The sequence below is a fragment of the Acanthochromis polyacanthus genome, chromosome 8, assembly GCF_021347895.1.
Source record: "Acanthochromis polyacanthus isolate Apoly-LR-REF ecotype Palm Island chromosome 8, KAUST_Apoly_ChrSc, whole genome shotgun sequence".
Lineage (NCBI taxonomy): Eukaryota > Metazoa > Chordata > Actinopteri > Pomacentridae > Acanthochromis > Acanthochromis polyacanthus.
The window spans coordinates 13,618,785-13,634,026 of NC_067120.1; the positions used below are offsets into that span (position 1 = coordinate 13,618,785).

Consider the following 15,242-nt stretch of genomic DNA (forward strand, 5'->3'; position numbering starts at 1 on the left):
TAATCCATTTGAGCAGTCAGGAGTGCATAAAACTGGGGTAGAAGTTTTGTTAGAATAAACAGAATTTTACTTATATTTTTTGAAATCTCAAATCAGACAGTTGTTGCTGTGAACCTGAACAAGTTGGGATATTACGCAGTGATCCAATATCTGTAGCACTGCAGATGATATCATGCTGTGAAAATCCAGCATTGTGATCTCTTGGTATCAACACGTGCTTCAGTAGTCCGTAATTTGGGGTTATGTTTTTATTACAAAAAGAAAAAAAAACAAAAAACTTGTCTCTGGTCACTGTTTCAAGAAATTCACATAAAACTCATAAGATATAAAAGTAGTTTTTATCTTTACTTTATAAGGTTTGATTATCGTTTTAGTTCTGTTTGAGTTTAACTCTGCAGGTTGTCACACTGCTGTTGTCCCACATGTACAAAAGCTTTTTGTTGGGATAGTATGACAGCATTGCCAAGATGCCGTTCGCTGGCCTTAAATCAAAGCTTGCATCCAGAGGAGTCTCTTTCTTTAAATCAAACGCATACGTCACTCTCCTGTCGTTGTCGTCTGTAAAATATAAAACCCCACACACAATGAAAGCGTTTCCTGCTTTAGTTGTTGGGTAAGCAGTGTTAATGACCGACTCCACAGAGAAAGTGTCAGGGTTGAGCTTTGCAACCATCGTGTCGTCGTCTGTCTTCGAAGCAAAAACAACCCAAAGTCCATTTTCATCCACTGCAAACTTGAAATACGTCTTTGAGTTGTGGAAAAGATAAGTGAGGTTGTTGTATCTGCTGTTGGGCATCATCAGAATGTTGGATCTCCTCGTGTTCAGGTCAAATCTGTAGAGTCAGAATATCATTCATGAGTAGCATAATAAGCTGACAATAGGTGACTTCAGATGTCTTTGAAATAAAATAAAAGTTAATGAGAGAAAGCAAGTTATACATATTTTACACGAACACTTACTTTACAAGTCTGTTTGTTCCTGCGTTGTGGAAGTAAAATGACCTTTTGTAAACGATGTGACCACACCCCTGGTAGAACCTCTTGATGTCGATAGTTCTATAGCTTCCATCCTGAAAAGCTGAAATGTTCCTGGAATGCCCCAAAACTCGACCTGTTGGAGAAATGTTCCGGAGTTCAATCTAAATCTCACAAAACTCTGTTACGAAGTGAGAATTCGTGTCCACTGTTTAAACTACCTGAAAAATGTTCAGCCAGCCAGTATCGACCTTCATCCGGCTGAGACACATCAGACATCCAGGCTCCATAGGTGTTTTGCATTTTGGTGGATCTCTCCGAGCATTTAATGGTTTTTATTTTACACTCTAAATAAATAGAGAATACTTCAGAATTTAAATATACTAGACATATAAAATAGAACACTTAGATAATCAGCTAAAATGTTCTCACCAGTTTTCGTCCACATCTCAGTGGTGGTCACGTTGATCATATTAGAGGTCTGGAAAGACGATGAGTCTGAAGTAGAGGAGAAGGGTAAATTTACATTTTCATTACATTTAAAAGATAGATGTTTATTCTGTCTTCTTTCTTTTCTTTTCTGTCATTTTTATAATCATGTTTCAAAGTTCACAGTGACCTTTTGAGAGAAATTACAGAAATGACACAAGAAAAATTTAGATGTGCTAAGGTCAAAACTGAAACAACACATGGCAGATTCTTACCGCTTTCCATGGGTTTATCATTAACGTTTCCACTGCTGTTGAGAGTATTTCTCTTTTGATCCAGATCAGCAGACACCGAGGCTGCAAAATGAAAAGAAGCACATATACAGAAACACATTAGATAGAAATGAGGTTATATTCCAGTAAGTAAGATAAAATAAATAAATGAATTCATGCTTTTAAGTCAATTTTGCTTTAACATGTAATTCAGACGTCTCTTACTTGTTAATAAATTGTTTGGTGCCTCTGTAGCATTTTGTCTTTCGGCAGCATTTGAGGTGTGATGGTTGTTTTCTTGATGAAATAATATGGACTCTAAAAAACAAAGTATTCAGTTTAACAATAATCAAAATTCAACTGTCATTTACCGTCTCAGTGGTTTACCATTTCCCCTTTTTGTGTCCAGATGTTTCTTAGAGTCAGCAGCATTGAAAGTATCTCCATTTTGTTCTGCATCAGATGTGGCTGTAGAGATAAATAACACATTAAAGCATTGCAGTGCAGCACTTTCAATTTGAATATAATCTGCAGAAGGAGAGACGATTTTAAAGAGGCTTTGAATGAAGGAAGAAATTCAACTTTTCAATTCAACTTGACCATTAAACTTGACAATCAGCAGTCTGTGCATCACTATGGATATTTATTCTGTTTTCTGCTATCATAAGCATTAAAGTAATCATTAAATATATCTTAAGGTGTTTAAAATAAGGCTTTGAATGAAAATATTCAAACTAGCTTTTTGAAGATCACAGTGAAATTTAAAGTAGTCATTTTTTACCTCTCTTCATGGGTGTTTCAGTGACAGTTCTGGAGGTATCTCTGGTTTGTTCTGCATCAAATGAAGCTGTAGAGTCAAATTTACATTAAATGTTACAGGGGAACACCTTTACTGTGAATTCAAGCAACAGCAAGAGTGTGTGTTCAAGTTAATACGTTACAGATCTTTAATTCTTACCTGGTATTAATTCTTCTGGTCCCCCGGTAGCATTTTTAGAGTCAGTACCTTTCCAAGCGTGATGGCCGTCATGCTGATGAAATGGTGCTAAAATAAAGAAAGTATTGCTTTTAACGTGTTCTTTTCAACATAGAGTCAAAGTTTAGTTTGTCTCTACAGTCTTGATGGTTTACCAGGTTCTGTGTTTGTGTCCAGATGTTTGTCAGAGTCGGTAACACTGAAAGAATCTCTGGTGTTTTCAGCTGGATGTGATGTAGAGGATTCTGCAGGAAGGAAGATAAAATTGTATATAAATAACATCTAAATAATAATATAATAATAAATGTTGCATATTGCTGTAATTTGAAACATAAATGTACTCAGTTTTTAGTAGTCTCTAACTCCTTGTTAAAAGTAGTATGAATTCAAAAGTCTGACATTTTTCATGTTTTAGTATTTTGAAACTTTCAACTTTGTAACATTCAACATACAACTAATTTAGACAGCAGCTTGTGCATCTATTCAGTTATCAGCTGCTCTTTCTCATAAGAATGTTAAGTATTTATTAATCAAATAACTGTTAATGTGTTTCAAGTGAATCTTTTTGTAAATCACTGATTTTTTTAAGACTAGTGTGACTTCATCAGAAATAATATTAAATACAAAACAACAGTTGTTACCGGTCCTCTTGTGCGTTTTATTGATGGTTCTCCTGTGATTTGAGGCGTCACTGTTTTTCTCTTTGTCACGTAGATCTGTAAAGTCAAATGACACATTGCAGCCTTACTTTAACACAAGACACAAAAAGAGAATGTTTTTAAATGTAACATTTCACAGCACAGGATTTCCTACCTGGTAATAACATTACTGGTCCCTCTGTGACATTTTTAGTGTCGGTATCACCGCTGTGATGTTCATGAAAAGGTCCTAAAACAGACAGTACTGGATTTTATATATTTGTTTTCCACACAGTCAAAGTTTGGTTTGTCTCTACAGTCTTGATGGTTTACCAGGTTCAACATTTGCGTCCAGATGTTTTCCAGAGTCGGTAACACTGAAAGCGTCTCTGGTGTTTTCAGCTGGATGTGATGTCGGTGATGCTGAGGAGAGAAAGATAAGATTCAACACAATTTCACATTCATATTTAAGTGTTGTGTGTTGCTGTTATTTAAAGCTTTAATTAAGATTTTCAAGGTCAAAGACCAATGTGACCCAGTCAGTAGTGATATTAAATACAATATGACAGTTCCTACCAGTACTCATGTGCGTTTTATCGATGGTTATCCTGTGATTTAAAGCATCTCTGGTTTGTTCTGCATCAATTGGGGCTGTAGAATCGAATAATACAATAAATCTTACAGTGCAGCTCTTTTATTTTACTGAATATGAGCAACAAAAACAGGAAAATTAAGAATTCACAGCACCAGATTTCCTACCTGGTAATAATCTCTCTGTGGTATTTTTACTGTTGATATCACTGCTGTGATGTTCATGAAAAGCTCCTAAAAATAAAGAAAGTATCGGTTTTAACATGTTTTATCCCCACGTTGTCAAAGTCTGGTTTGATGGTTTACCAGGTTCCATGTTTGTGTCCTGATATTTCTCGGAGTCGGTAACACTGAGAGCATCTGTGGTGTCTTCAGCTGGATGTGATGTTGGTGATTCTGCAGCAATAAAGATAAGACTGTAGATAAATAACAATTAAACAATCTACTCTTGTATATAATTGTAATTTGAAGCTTAAACTCACCATTTACTCCTTGCATTTTTATCAATCTCTAATTGCCAGTTAAATATAGTTCATTATTCTTGGATAAGTATGAATTCTAAAGTCTGATTCACATTTTTTCTTGGATACCTCATGTTTCATGAGATGTACTTGTACTGTAGCATTCAACATTCAACTAACTTAAACAGCAGCTTGTGCATCGTGGATATTTGTTCCGTTTTCAGCTGCTATATAAAATAAGAATTCAGGTAATTCTGAATCATATTCCTGTGCATGGATTTCAAGCAAATCTTAGAGTGAAAAAAAATGATTAAGATCATGATGAATTATAAAGATTAATGTCAATATTAGTATGAAAAACAGCATGGCATTTTTTACCAGTCTTCATGGGTCTTTCATTTACGGTTCTCCTGTGATTTAAGGCGTCGTTTTGTTCTTTATCAAGTGGAGCTGTAAAGTCAAATGACACATAAAAAAATACAGTGGGGCAGTTTTGCTTAATGTAAGAGACTAAAAGTTAAAGTTGATAATTCGCTGTACACAGGACTTCCTACCTGGTAATAATTTTACAGCTTCCTCTGTCACATTTTCAGTATTGATATCTTTTAAGGTACGGATGTCATCTTGAAATGTTACAGGCTCTAGAAAGTTTTAAAAAATGCTATGTTTAACTTGTTTTCTGTCCCTTTTTGACACAGGAATGTGCAGTTTGTTATTGCAGTCTTGATGGTTTACCAGGCTCCATGGTTGTGTCCAGATGTTTCTCAGAGTCGGGAACAATAAAAGCATCTCTGGTGTTTTCAGCTGGATGTGATGTTGGCGATTCTGCAGAAAGAGAAATAAGTGCTGGAAATATTTAACTGTTGTATACTTCTATCATTTGAAGCTTAGATTCACAACTTTCTCATGACTTGTTATCAGCCTGATTGCAAGCTACATGTAGATTGTTATTCTGGGATGAAAATAAAGTGAAATTCAGATTTTTTTTCACATGTATTCCATGTATCAGGACAAATATTTATGCTGGTAATGTCCTGTAATACTGACAAGTGAAACTTAACATGTAACATTCAACACACCAACTACAGTTTGTTACTTTAAAGTCACTACATCTAGTAAGCATTAAAGTAACAGTATGACAGTTTTTTTTTTACCAGTCCTCATGGGTGTTTTATTCATGGTTCTCCTGTCTTTTAAGGCATCTCTATTTTGTTCTGCATCATCTGGGGCTGTAGAGTCAAATAAATATTACACCTTTACTGTGAATACATGCGAGAAAAATAAGATGTTTTTAGGGTAATAATTCACAGCACAGGTTTTCCTACCTGGCAATAATTTTACTGGTTCTTCTGTCACATTTTTGATATCATTCAAGGTGCCTTCGCTGTTGTGCTGATGAAATATTATCGGCTCTAGGGGAAAAAAAGAATAAAAGTATAAGGTTTCACATTTTTTTGTTTGTTTTTCATTTTGGCATGGGAAATGTCCAAGAATACAGACTATTAAACTTAACAGGTAGTCACCACGCTACCTGATTTGAACAGCAGTCTGTGCATGTTTATTCTGTGCCATCTTAACCCTCGTGTCGTCCGGGTCAAATTAACCCCTTTTTAAAATTTGAAAATGTGGGAAAAAATAAATATTTTCACAGTGAAACTTCTGATGTTCACATTTTCAATATTTTTGAGAAATTTTTGGACATTTTTCGGTCAAAAAAATGTTTAAAAAATGTTTCTTCAGAACATTGACCAAAAAAAATCAACCAATTTTTTTTGTCAATGTTCTTAAGAAAATAGAAGTTTTACTGATATATATGTAACCATTTTAGATATTTCTAATCATTTTTTGGAAGATTTTTACTATTTTTTTGAAAATATTTACAAGAATTTTCTTGCCAAATTTTGGTGATTTTTAAAATAAAAATTTTAAGGGAAACTTTTAAGGACTTACTGGAATTTTCTCCCCAAAGGTTTTGCAAATTTTCAGAAATTTGGGGATTTTTTTTTTCTTTTGCTGAATTTTTGGATTTTTTTTCAGACAAGGAAACAATATTTTTTGGTGCCCACAAATGCAGACAACAGGAGGGTTAAGCATTAAAGTCATTATTAAATATATCTTAATGTGTTTAAAATAATTCAAACTAACATTTTGAAGATCATAGTGAGTTTAAGCATCAACTTCAGTCAGTTTTTACCTCTCTTCATGGGCGTTTCAGTGACAGTTCTGGAGGTATCTCTGGTTTGTTCTGCATCAAACAGAGCTGTAGAGTCAAATGATACATTAAACGTTAAATGGGAACACATACACTGTGAATCCAAGCAACAGCAAGAGGATATTTTAAGTCACAGCACGGAATCACCTACCTGGTATTAATTTTTTTGGTCCCCCTGTTGTATTTTTAGCGTCGGTATCTTTCAAGGTGTCGTGGCTGTCATGCTGATGAAATGGCACTAAAATAAAGATTTTAGATTTTACATGCTTGCTTTCCACAAAGTCAAATTTTGGTTTGTCTCTACAGCCTTTTGATGGTTTACCAGGTTCTGTGTTTGTGTCCAGATGTTTCTCAGAATCGGCAGTACTGAGAACATCTCTGGTGTCTTCAGGTGGATGTGGTGTTGAGGATTCTGTAGAAAGAAAGATAAGATTCAGCAACAAGAGCTGGTAGACACATGAAATACGTATACTATGTTAATAGCATGATAATATTTAAGTGTTGTTTACTACTGTGATATGAAGCTTTAAGTCAGCTTTCAAGGTCATGGTGAATTTTACACCATGATGTGACCCAGTCAGCACTGATATTAAATACAATATGACAGTTAATACCACTCTTCATGGGTGTTTTGTTGATGGTTCTCCTGTGATTTAAAGCATCTCTGCTTTGTTCTGCATCAGTGGGGGCTGTAGAATCAAATGACACAATAAATTTTGAAGTACAACACTTTAAACACAAGAGACAAAAATAGAATATTAGAAGTTAATAATTCACAACACAGGATTTCCTACCTGGTAATAATTTTACTGGTCCCTCTGTAACATTTTCGGTGTTGATATTACGGCTGCCACGATCAGCTAAAGGTCCTAAAATAAATTAAGTATTGGTTTTAACATGTTTTGTTACCCACGTAGGGAAAGTTTCGTTTGTCTCTACAGTCTTGATGGTTTACCAGGTTCCATGCTTGTGTCCAGATGTTTGTCAGAGTCGGTAACACTGAGAGCATCTGTGGTGTCTTCAGCTGGATGTGATGTTGGTGATGCTGCAGAAAAAGCTGGTACACACATGAAACATTATTACCATAACACAGAAGAAAATATGGAGGCATAATTCATAGACAGCATAGAGTTTCCACATCAGGATTATTATATCAGTCATTGTTGTGTACGAGTTTTATTTGCATTTGATTTCAAGTCACAAGTTTTTGTACATCCCTCGCTGTGGGTTAACCAACACTGTCAATTCTTGCTTATTAACCCTCCTGTTGTCCTCATTTACAGGTACCAAAACATATTGTTGCCTTGTCTGGAAAAAAATCCAAAAATTCAGCAAAAAAAAAAAATTCCCCAAATTTCTGAAAATTTGCAAAACCTTCAAGAAGAAAATTCCAATAATTCCTTCAAAGTTTCCCTTAAAAATTTTGATTTAAAAAACATCCCCCAAATCAGGCAAGAAAATTCTTGTAAATAATTTCAAAAAATGAGTAAAAATCTTCCCAAAAATTCTAAAAATATCTAAAATGATTACATATAGACCCTTTAATGACCCACGTCATGAATGACGTCACAACTTTAGCTGGAGGCAAAAGAGGAAGCCCGCGGCCAGACAGAAAGGCGAAAAACTGAGGGACTAGGCTCTATCAACTTTTCTAAAATGTCGTCCTGCTGTGTTTTTGGATGCCAGAATAGGAGGGATGACATTGGCAAACGCAAATTAAAGTTTTATAGGATTCCACCGAACACTCGTGCTCAGAGGGAACGAAAACAGTTGTGGTTAAATGCACTGAGGCGAAAAGACTGGACAGAGACGATCAGCTGCAGTCAATTCCAGCCATTTTCAGTACAAAAAATCGCAAATATTCTATTTGTAAATAAAAAATATTCAATTCAATTCAATTCAGCTTTATTCCAGACACTGGGTCCAAATACACACACCATAAGAACAAGGACACAACAAGACACAGAAAAAAATACAATCAAAAACAATAACCCGTTAAATATGACAAGAAATACAGGGAATATTGGACGCCCATCGCGAGGTGCATTTCCTTGAAAACGACCGATTCGTGGATTATATACCGACTTCAAGACATGTTTTGGACAAAATAGTTTACTGGCTTGTGTCGTCTGGATGTCCAAGGTTAGCTTATGACCGTTTTTTGTGGAATATTTTCATCTGTGTGTAATAATGAACCCGGAAATGTGAGTCGCGCTGTGTACGTTGAAGCCGTGTACAGAGAAAGGATGGATGGATATTCGTTGTTTGTCGGACAAATGTGTTTATATTACCCGCTGTGGTAATCACATCTGAAAGTGGTTTATACCGGCGGATTCATGAGAATCTAAGCTTTCCATCGGCGTATAGTGTTTGTATAATCGCGTTTGCAGCCTTCAGACATTCTTTAAATTCCTATGCAAATTAGTAAGTGTACCGCCGGCGGTACACTTAAGTTTAACGGGTTAAAAATGCTCGAGTTTGCAGCGCAAACTCCCAGCGTAAACTAAATACTCCCAGTCCTGCTTGACTTCTCGCTCCGCTTTTGCCTCCAGCATAAGCCCCGCCCACAAAAAAACGTCACAATGTTTGTAAACAAATAAAGGGTCTATATGTCAGTAAAACTTCTAATATTTTCTGTAGGAACGTTCAGAAAAAAAAATCCAGCAAAATTTGCTGGATTTTGGTTGATTTTTATGTGAATGTTCTTAAGAAACTTTAACTTTTTTTTCCCACCAAAAAAACGTTCAGATTTTCCCAAAAATGTTGAAAATGTGGACATCAGAAGTTTCACAGCGAAAATATTTTTTTTCCACATTTTCAAACTTTAAAACGGGTCAATTTTCACTCGCAGGACAACACAAGGGTTAAAATCTTTATGTTTAAAGCAATACAGTAAACTCAATCTACATATATTTTAACATTTATTATTCTGTGACTGTGAACTAATTTTCTGCAACTAAAAAGGCTGCTTACCAGATTCAAAAAATGAGTAGATAAGTTTTCTAAAGCCAGAAACATCTTGAACATTTCCGACATCATCTGGATCTGGTGTTTGTAACACTGTGGGATGAAAAATGAAAATCAGTAAGATGTACAAAGTATGAAGTTAAGATCAAACCAAATGATTCCCAGTTTTAACCTGTTAATGTCTGAACTGGTGCCTCTGTTACATTTCCTGGACTGGTTTCAGCAGATGTGTTGTGTCTGCGGCTTGGACGAGGTGAAACCAACTCTGTGAAAAGTGAAACATAACTGTAGCAACCATGAATGATGTAAATCAAAGCAGGCAGCATGTGGTCAAACAGTACACAGTCATGGCTCATTCAGCCATACTGTATCGAGGTTTCAGATTTAAGCATATCAGACACAATAACATTTAAGATGCTTCCGCTGCAGGTTTCTAGATTGTGTCTAGAAGCTAAACATGTGATTTGTGTTATTTATTTAGCAAACAACACACACAGTATGACAGTTTCTTACCATTTATCACTGACGAATCAGTGACATTTCCACTGTCTCTGTTGCTGCTAAAGCCTGCAGTGAACAGGGCTGTAGAAACAGACATTTATACTGCTATTGTGTTTAACTTTGTGTAACTTTGCATACATTTAATTAGTGTTCAACACATGGTATTTCTCACCTGATGATAGCTTAAATGGGGCCTCTGTGACGTTTTTCCTGTGGGTATTTTTCAAGGTGCTGTGGCTGTGGTTTGGATGAAAAGATTTTGACCCTAATAAACAAAAAAAAGCAGCGAGTTTTATATGTTTCTTTTTCTAAATAAAATGTCAAACAAGTCTTTCTGTCACTCACATTGGATACTAACCAGATCCCAGATGTGTGTGCAGAAGTTTCTCAGAGTCTGTAACATTAAGAACCTCTCTGGCACCAGCAGCTGGAGGTGGTGTCGGTGATCCTGTGAGAGGAAAGACATGCATTTACAGACAAAGAAAAGAAGCAAAATGTAAGTTAAAAACTGGACATCAAAACCATCAAAATTATCCTTTACTTTAGTTACTTGGCCGCCTGCTGATGTTTTCTGTGTTGGTTTCTGTGAAGATCTCATCGATCAAAGAAGGAGATAAATTTAAATACATAAAGTAAGAACAGAAATGGAAGGGATGGTTCCGTCATTTGTTCGCAGCTACAGATCTTAACAAGAAATGCCAGCATGCATAGGAAAACATCAGTGACTACAGCGCTGGTCTAAACATAACGATCAACTATAAAATTTCGTCTGAAAGAGCTAGTTGGGTTCAAGCTTTCATATTTTACGGAGGATTTCTTTCTTGTGGAGTAACACTATTCTCAACACATTTAAGTCAGTGAATAAGTAAAGGATTCATTTTCTCCTGACCAGAATTTTACTTCTGTCAGTCTGGAGATGCCTCTGGGACAATAGGAATTAATTTAACTGAAAAAACTAAATATAAACAAATCCTGATCATTGTGTTTTAATAAAAAATAAAACCAGAATAGAAAACATTTGAATTTATTTAGCTGCTTGGTCTTTTTTAGGGGAGAAAGATTAGGGACCTCAGTATTTTTTTAATCCTGATTATAACCTTGGTTGCAACAGATTCTCATAGTAACAATTTGTGTGCAGATAAAGGTGGAAACAATAAACTGGACTTCACATTATTTTAGTAAAACGAGTAAGCGGAGCAAGCTGCAATGCTGACCATGAGGACAGACCGTGTTAACTCAGCTACATCTACACAGCACAGTTAAAACAGCAGCTGTTGAGCCGAATGGTTTCCCTTGGGACAAACAAAATGGGTGTTTTACTTTACAATTAGCTTAAGTTTAAATATTACAGATAAGACCCAAAATATTGTCTATGTAAATATAAGATCTCACAACATTGTGTAAAAATACTAAATTTACCTGATTAAATATCAGATATGAACTTACATTTCTTGACTAATTACATTGGAGGAGGATTTCTTAAAGCAGCTTGAGAACTGGTTATTACTGGAATCTAATTAATACAAAGAGATAACAGTTATTCTACACAAAGGCTAAAGCCGTTGAACTTATTTTACGGTCATCTTACAAGCCTGGATTTAGATGTTGGAGGATCGTCTAATAGAGTTTGATTTTATGATGTGGTGTCATTTCTGTGTCTGAGTGTTTGCTGTAGCAACGTTCCTACCCATCAGCATGTTTTGACGAGTGCGCTCTCGGTTCTTCTTGTTTCTCACTTCATGGGAATAACAGGCAGGACAGGGTGGACCAGGAGGACCTTCAAAATAACAGATGAACAGAAATCCGACAAGTAAAACAGACCTAATACAAAATACTGACATGAGATGACACCACCAAAAGAAAAACAGGGAGGCCTTAATGTGGGCTGCTCTGTAGATGCTGGTGTAATATTAAGGAATGAAACTGTAAATGTTGCACATGTGTCTCGTTTAAATTATGGGAGAGCTTCAACAATAAAAATCTAAAAGATTGCCCCATAAATACCAGTGTGTTTGTTTTCAGTCTTGGTTCTTCACTAGCGGTGGGACTAAACAAAAGTGTGGCTATAAAACATATGAGCAATTCGCATTTGTCTCTCGATGGTCTGACAGGTTGTCATTAGTTCAAACCACCAAAACAAAAACAGGAAACAATGAAGCCAGGATGTTTAATGGTGTTCATTGTAGAACTTGCAACTGAACCTGCAAAAACAAGATCAAACATGAAAAACGTTTTGAAACATTCAAAATGAAGTTGAGACAAGTTTCTAAAATGACTCATTTAATGAGTAAAAGACTTTGTGCACACAGCGGTTTCCTGGTTCCAAACAACTGAATACGGTGTGTAATTCAGGTGGATCAGTGTTGCAAACATTTATTCCACACAGCAGTAAACAGCTATAGAAAAGTCTCTGCAGACAGTGAGTGGGATGCTCATGTTATGCAACTACAGCTGAACAATGGAGGACTGTTTGAAATATGGGAGCAACTTCTGCTTCTGGGTTTATTTGTCAGTTCTGGTCCACTCTTCTTCACACGGTTACTTTATTAGGATGAGTTATTTGATCTGTAAGACACTAAAGATCTCTCACCTCTTCTCCCTCGTCTCCCCTCTGGTCCTGGTGCACCCTGAGGTCCTGGTGAACCTGGTCTACCAGGCAAACCTGATGCACAGAATCACTTTGTTTTTGTAGTGAAATAAACTTTAGGTATCTGATGCTGTGATAAAATGCTAGCTTTTACCTTGGGGCCCAGGTGGTCCTGGAAAAAGAAACACAAAATGACATTTCACACAAAGTGAATACGGTAGAAGCACCACAGATGTTACAGATGTGGAGTGAAGAATATTTATGACATGCACCTGTTAAACAAACCCCTTTAGAGCCGTTACACAGATCTGTGAAGGCTTTGACCTGAAATGACGAGAAAAGCAGAAACACACAGTATAGTCAGTGCTGAGTGAAATGTAAGTGAAACACTGGCAGAGTTAAACCAGCTGGTCTGAATAATTCAGAAGAAGCTTTCTAAAGTTACAAAGTTTGGTCACTCATGTCACATCTGGACAGCTGCAGCAGCATCTGGTCCAAGGTTTAGGAGAAAAGATTGCATCTATTTTAGTTTCATTTATGTGATCCGAGGCAGACAAGTGAAATATTTGGTGATTCCACTGATAGCATGAACCTTGTGAGAAAAAATGCCCCCAAAAAGTCTTATCCCAGCTTCTTAAATGTGTATGTGTGCTAGCTTACTTAATTTGAGTAAATTCAATGTCATTTATGCAATTTAAAGACATCACTTATTTCTCTGTAAGCTTGCTTTAGGCATTTTATCACATCTTTTTTAATATTCTGTTGTTTAAATAGTCAATCAACTGTCATAAACTCAAGATTTACTGATAATAAAGGTAATTTACAACCCCCACTCCCTCTCAAACAGTAGCTCCCTCTGAAGAAGTGCCAGTTCTTAGAGGATGTGAGTGCAGTCGAGGCAATAGCAGGCAACAGTCACACTCCGCTGCTCCAAGTATTTATCCAGGAAACTCTCCTTAATGGCAGCAAGAGACTCTTGCATTCTTTGCATTACATGGATTTGTTTGTATTCCCAAAAGGGAGAAGAGAGGAAATGTTTCTACTAAAGATGACAGCCAGAAACTTCTAATGTCTCCCATGTTGTGTGGAATTACAAAGAAACAGTCCTCAGAGATTCCTCAATATGTTTTCATGCTCTACAGTACACTGACTCAAACATTCAAGCATTTTAGTGTCTTACAGGTACCATGGAGTAAGTCATGAACATCAGCATGTCCTTCTGGTCCTGGCTTGGTGTTGAATCTCCCTCCTGGTTCCTCCTGATCCGGTGAAGCTTCTTCAGCTCTCCGGCCTCTGTGAAGTCGGGTGGAAGGACTCCCGCCTGAATCCTGCAGCTCTGAGACAACTCCTGCATCTGAGACTCCAACCTGAGCAGCTCCTCCGCCAGCTCTCTCTGCCGAAGCAGCAGAAACACCAAAGCTGCAGAGCTGAGGAGCAGCAGCACACACATCCCCACCAGCAGCACCTTCCACGCGGGACAAATTTCACTCCTCTCCTTCATGACTGTGACCTGCTCTCTGGTCCTCCACTGCAGAGTGATCTGGGATCTGAAATTCACAAGCTCATACAGCACATATCTGAACACCTGCCAACAGATGAGACGTCAGAGGGAAACCGCGCTCGAGCTGGTGGAGAGGAATAAACATGTCAAAATCCGTCTGTAACTACGGGGGGAAGCAGATGATGCGTTGCGCAACGGGCATCTGGGAAACAGTTAAAATCTGTGGTCCTGATTTAGAAGCAGCTAATGGTCATATTTCCAGAATGACATATGCTGCAGACAGTGTAGTGCTTCTCATCATTCTGGTGCTCTTCCTCTCAATATTATCACCAGCCCTCCCTACTCAAGATTACATGGAAGTGGAATAAATAAGTTGTGAACAAGGGAAACATTGTGTGAAACTACAAAGAGCCTTCAGAGAGCTTTCGGTAAATGGATGTGAGTGTGTGGATGGACATGTGTGGGTGTCAAAATATCCTTTTTTTCCCCCTCTCTTTTTTTTTTGAAAATGGGGTTTTCATGTTTTCTAGTCCTCTCAGTGCATTTCCAAAGAGAGAATCAGTGTTTCATCTCAGTTCTCTATTTCTATTAATATATAAGAAACCTTAAAGTTTCCTTATTTTAACAAAAAAAACCCTCATCACTTCAGTTTATTCTATAAAGAGAAAAAACATGTTTTTCAGCCAATATGGGATTCAAGCCAACACATCAGCCTCCGAATGTGAAGCTAGTATCTTAACCACAGCATACCAGCTATTCACAGGTAATGAGCTTGAAAGACAGCTCATTATAAACTCACAACCTTTGCACGAACTGTGCTTTCACTTTCAAGTGTGTCTCTACGATTTCTCACAAACAGCACCTCCAAATAAAATTTCCAAATTTTTAAACTTACAAATATGCCTTTTTTCATCCCTAGTTTCCCTTTTAAACTGCTGAATAAGTCCCTGCGGCCTTTGACATGGGTCAGTCTGACCCAGCTAATTAATTTCCCCTTGAAAAGCCTCCCTGGTTGATGAATTGGGCAGTGGGGTTTCTTTCTGTGCAACAAAGCTAAACGTGAAGTAAGCCAGTCTTAAAAAAAACAAGCCAAAGTGCAACCAATGAAAGGCTTGCAGTTTTTGCATTCTTA

General features: G+C 36.9%; 1 protein-coding gene across 6 annotated transcripts; it reads right to left on the reverse strand.

Moving 5' to 3' along the window:
- Positions 1-233: 233 nt before the first annotated feature.
- Positions 234-14,619, reverse strand: LOC110950355 (uncharacterized). 6 transcript variants are annotated; one of them, XM_051951517.1, is made up of 37 exons: positions 13,790-14,559; positions 12,882-12,933; positions 12,764-12,781; positions 12,613-12,684; positions 11,710-11,799; positions 10,381-10,470; positions 10,195-10,287; positions 10,035-10,103; positions 9,694-9,786; positions 9,528-9,614; positions 7,510-7,611; positions 7,349-7,423; positions 7,172-7,243; positions 6,877-6,966; positions 6,706-6,792; positions 6,537-6,602; positions 5,668-5,754; positions 5,497-5,571; positions 5,078-5,167; positions 4,897-4,983; positions 4,721-4,792; positions 4,188-4,277; positions 4,050-4,115; positions 3,867-3,941; positions 3,624-3,713; positions 3,466-3,540; positions 3,294-3,368; positions 2,808-2,897; positions 2,635-2,721; positions 2,458-2,523; positions 2,064-2,144; positions 1,902-1,994; positions 1,680-1,760; positions 1,408-1,473; positions 1,197-1,322; positions 961-1,111; positions 234-833 (listed from the first exon to the last, which is right to left on the reverse strand). In XM_051951517.1, the coding sequence occupies exons 1-37, from the start codon at positions 14,108-14,110 to the stop codon at positions 371-373; spliced, it is 3,663 nt and encodes a 1,220-aa protein (XP_051807477.1). In that variant the 5' UTR covers positions 14,111-14,559; the 3' UTR covers positions 234-370. The 6 variants fall into 6 exon arrangements, with proteins under 6 accessions (XP_051807477.1, XP_051807478.1, XP_022048602.1 ...); XM_051951518.1 differs by having other exon boundaries at positions 7,169-7,243; positions 13,796-14,556; XM_022192910.2 differs by having other exon boundaries at positions 7,169-7,243; positions 13,790-14,556.
- Positions 14,620-15,242: the final 623 nt, after the last annotated feature.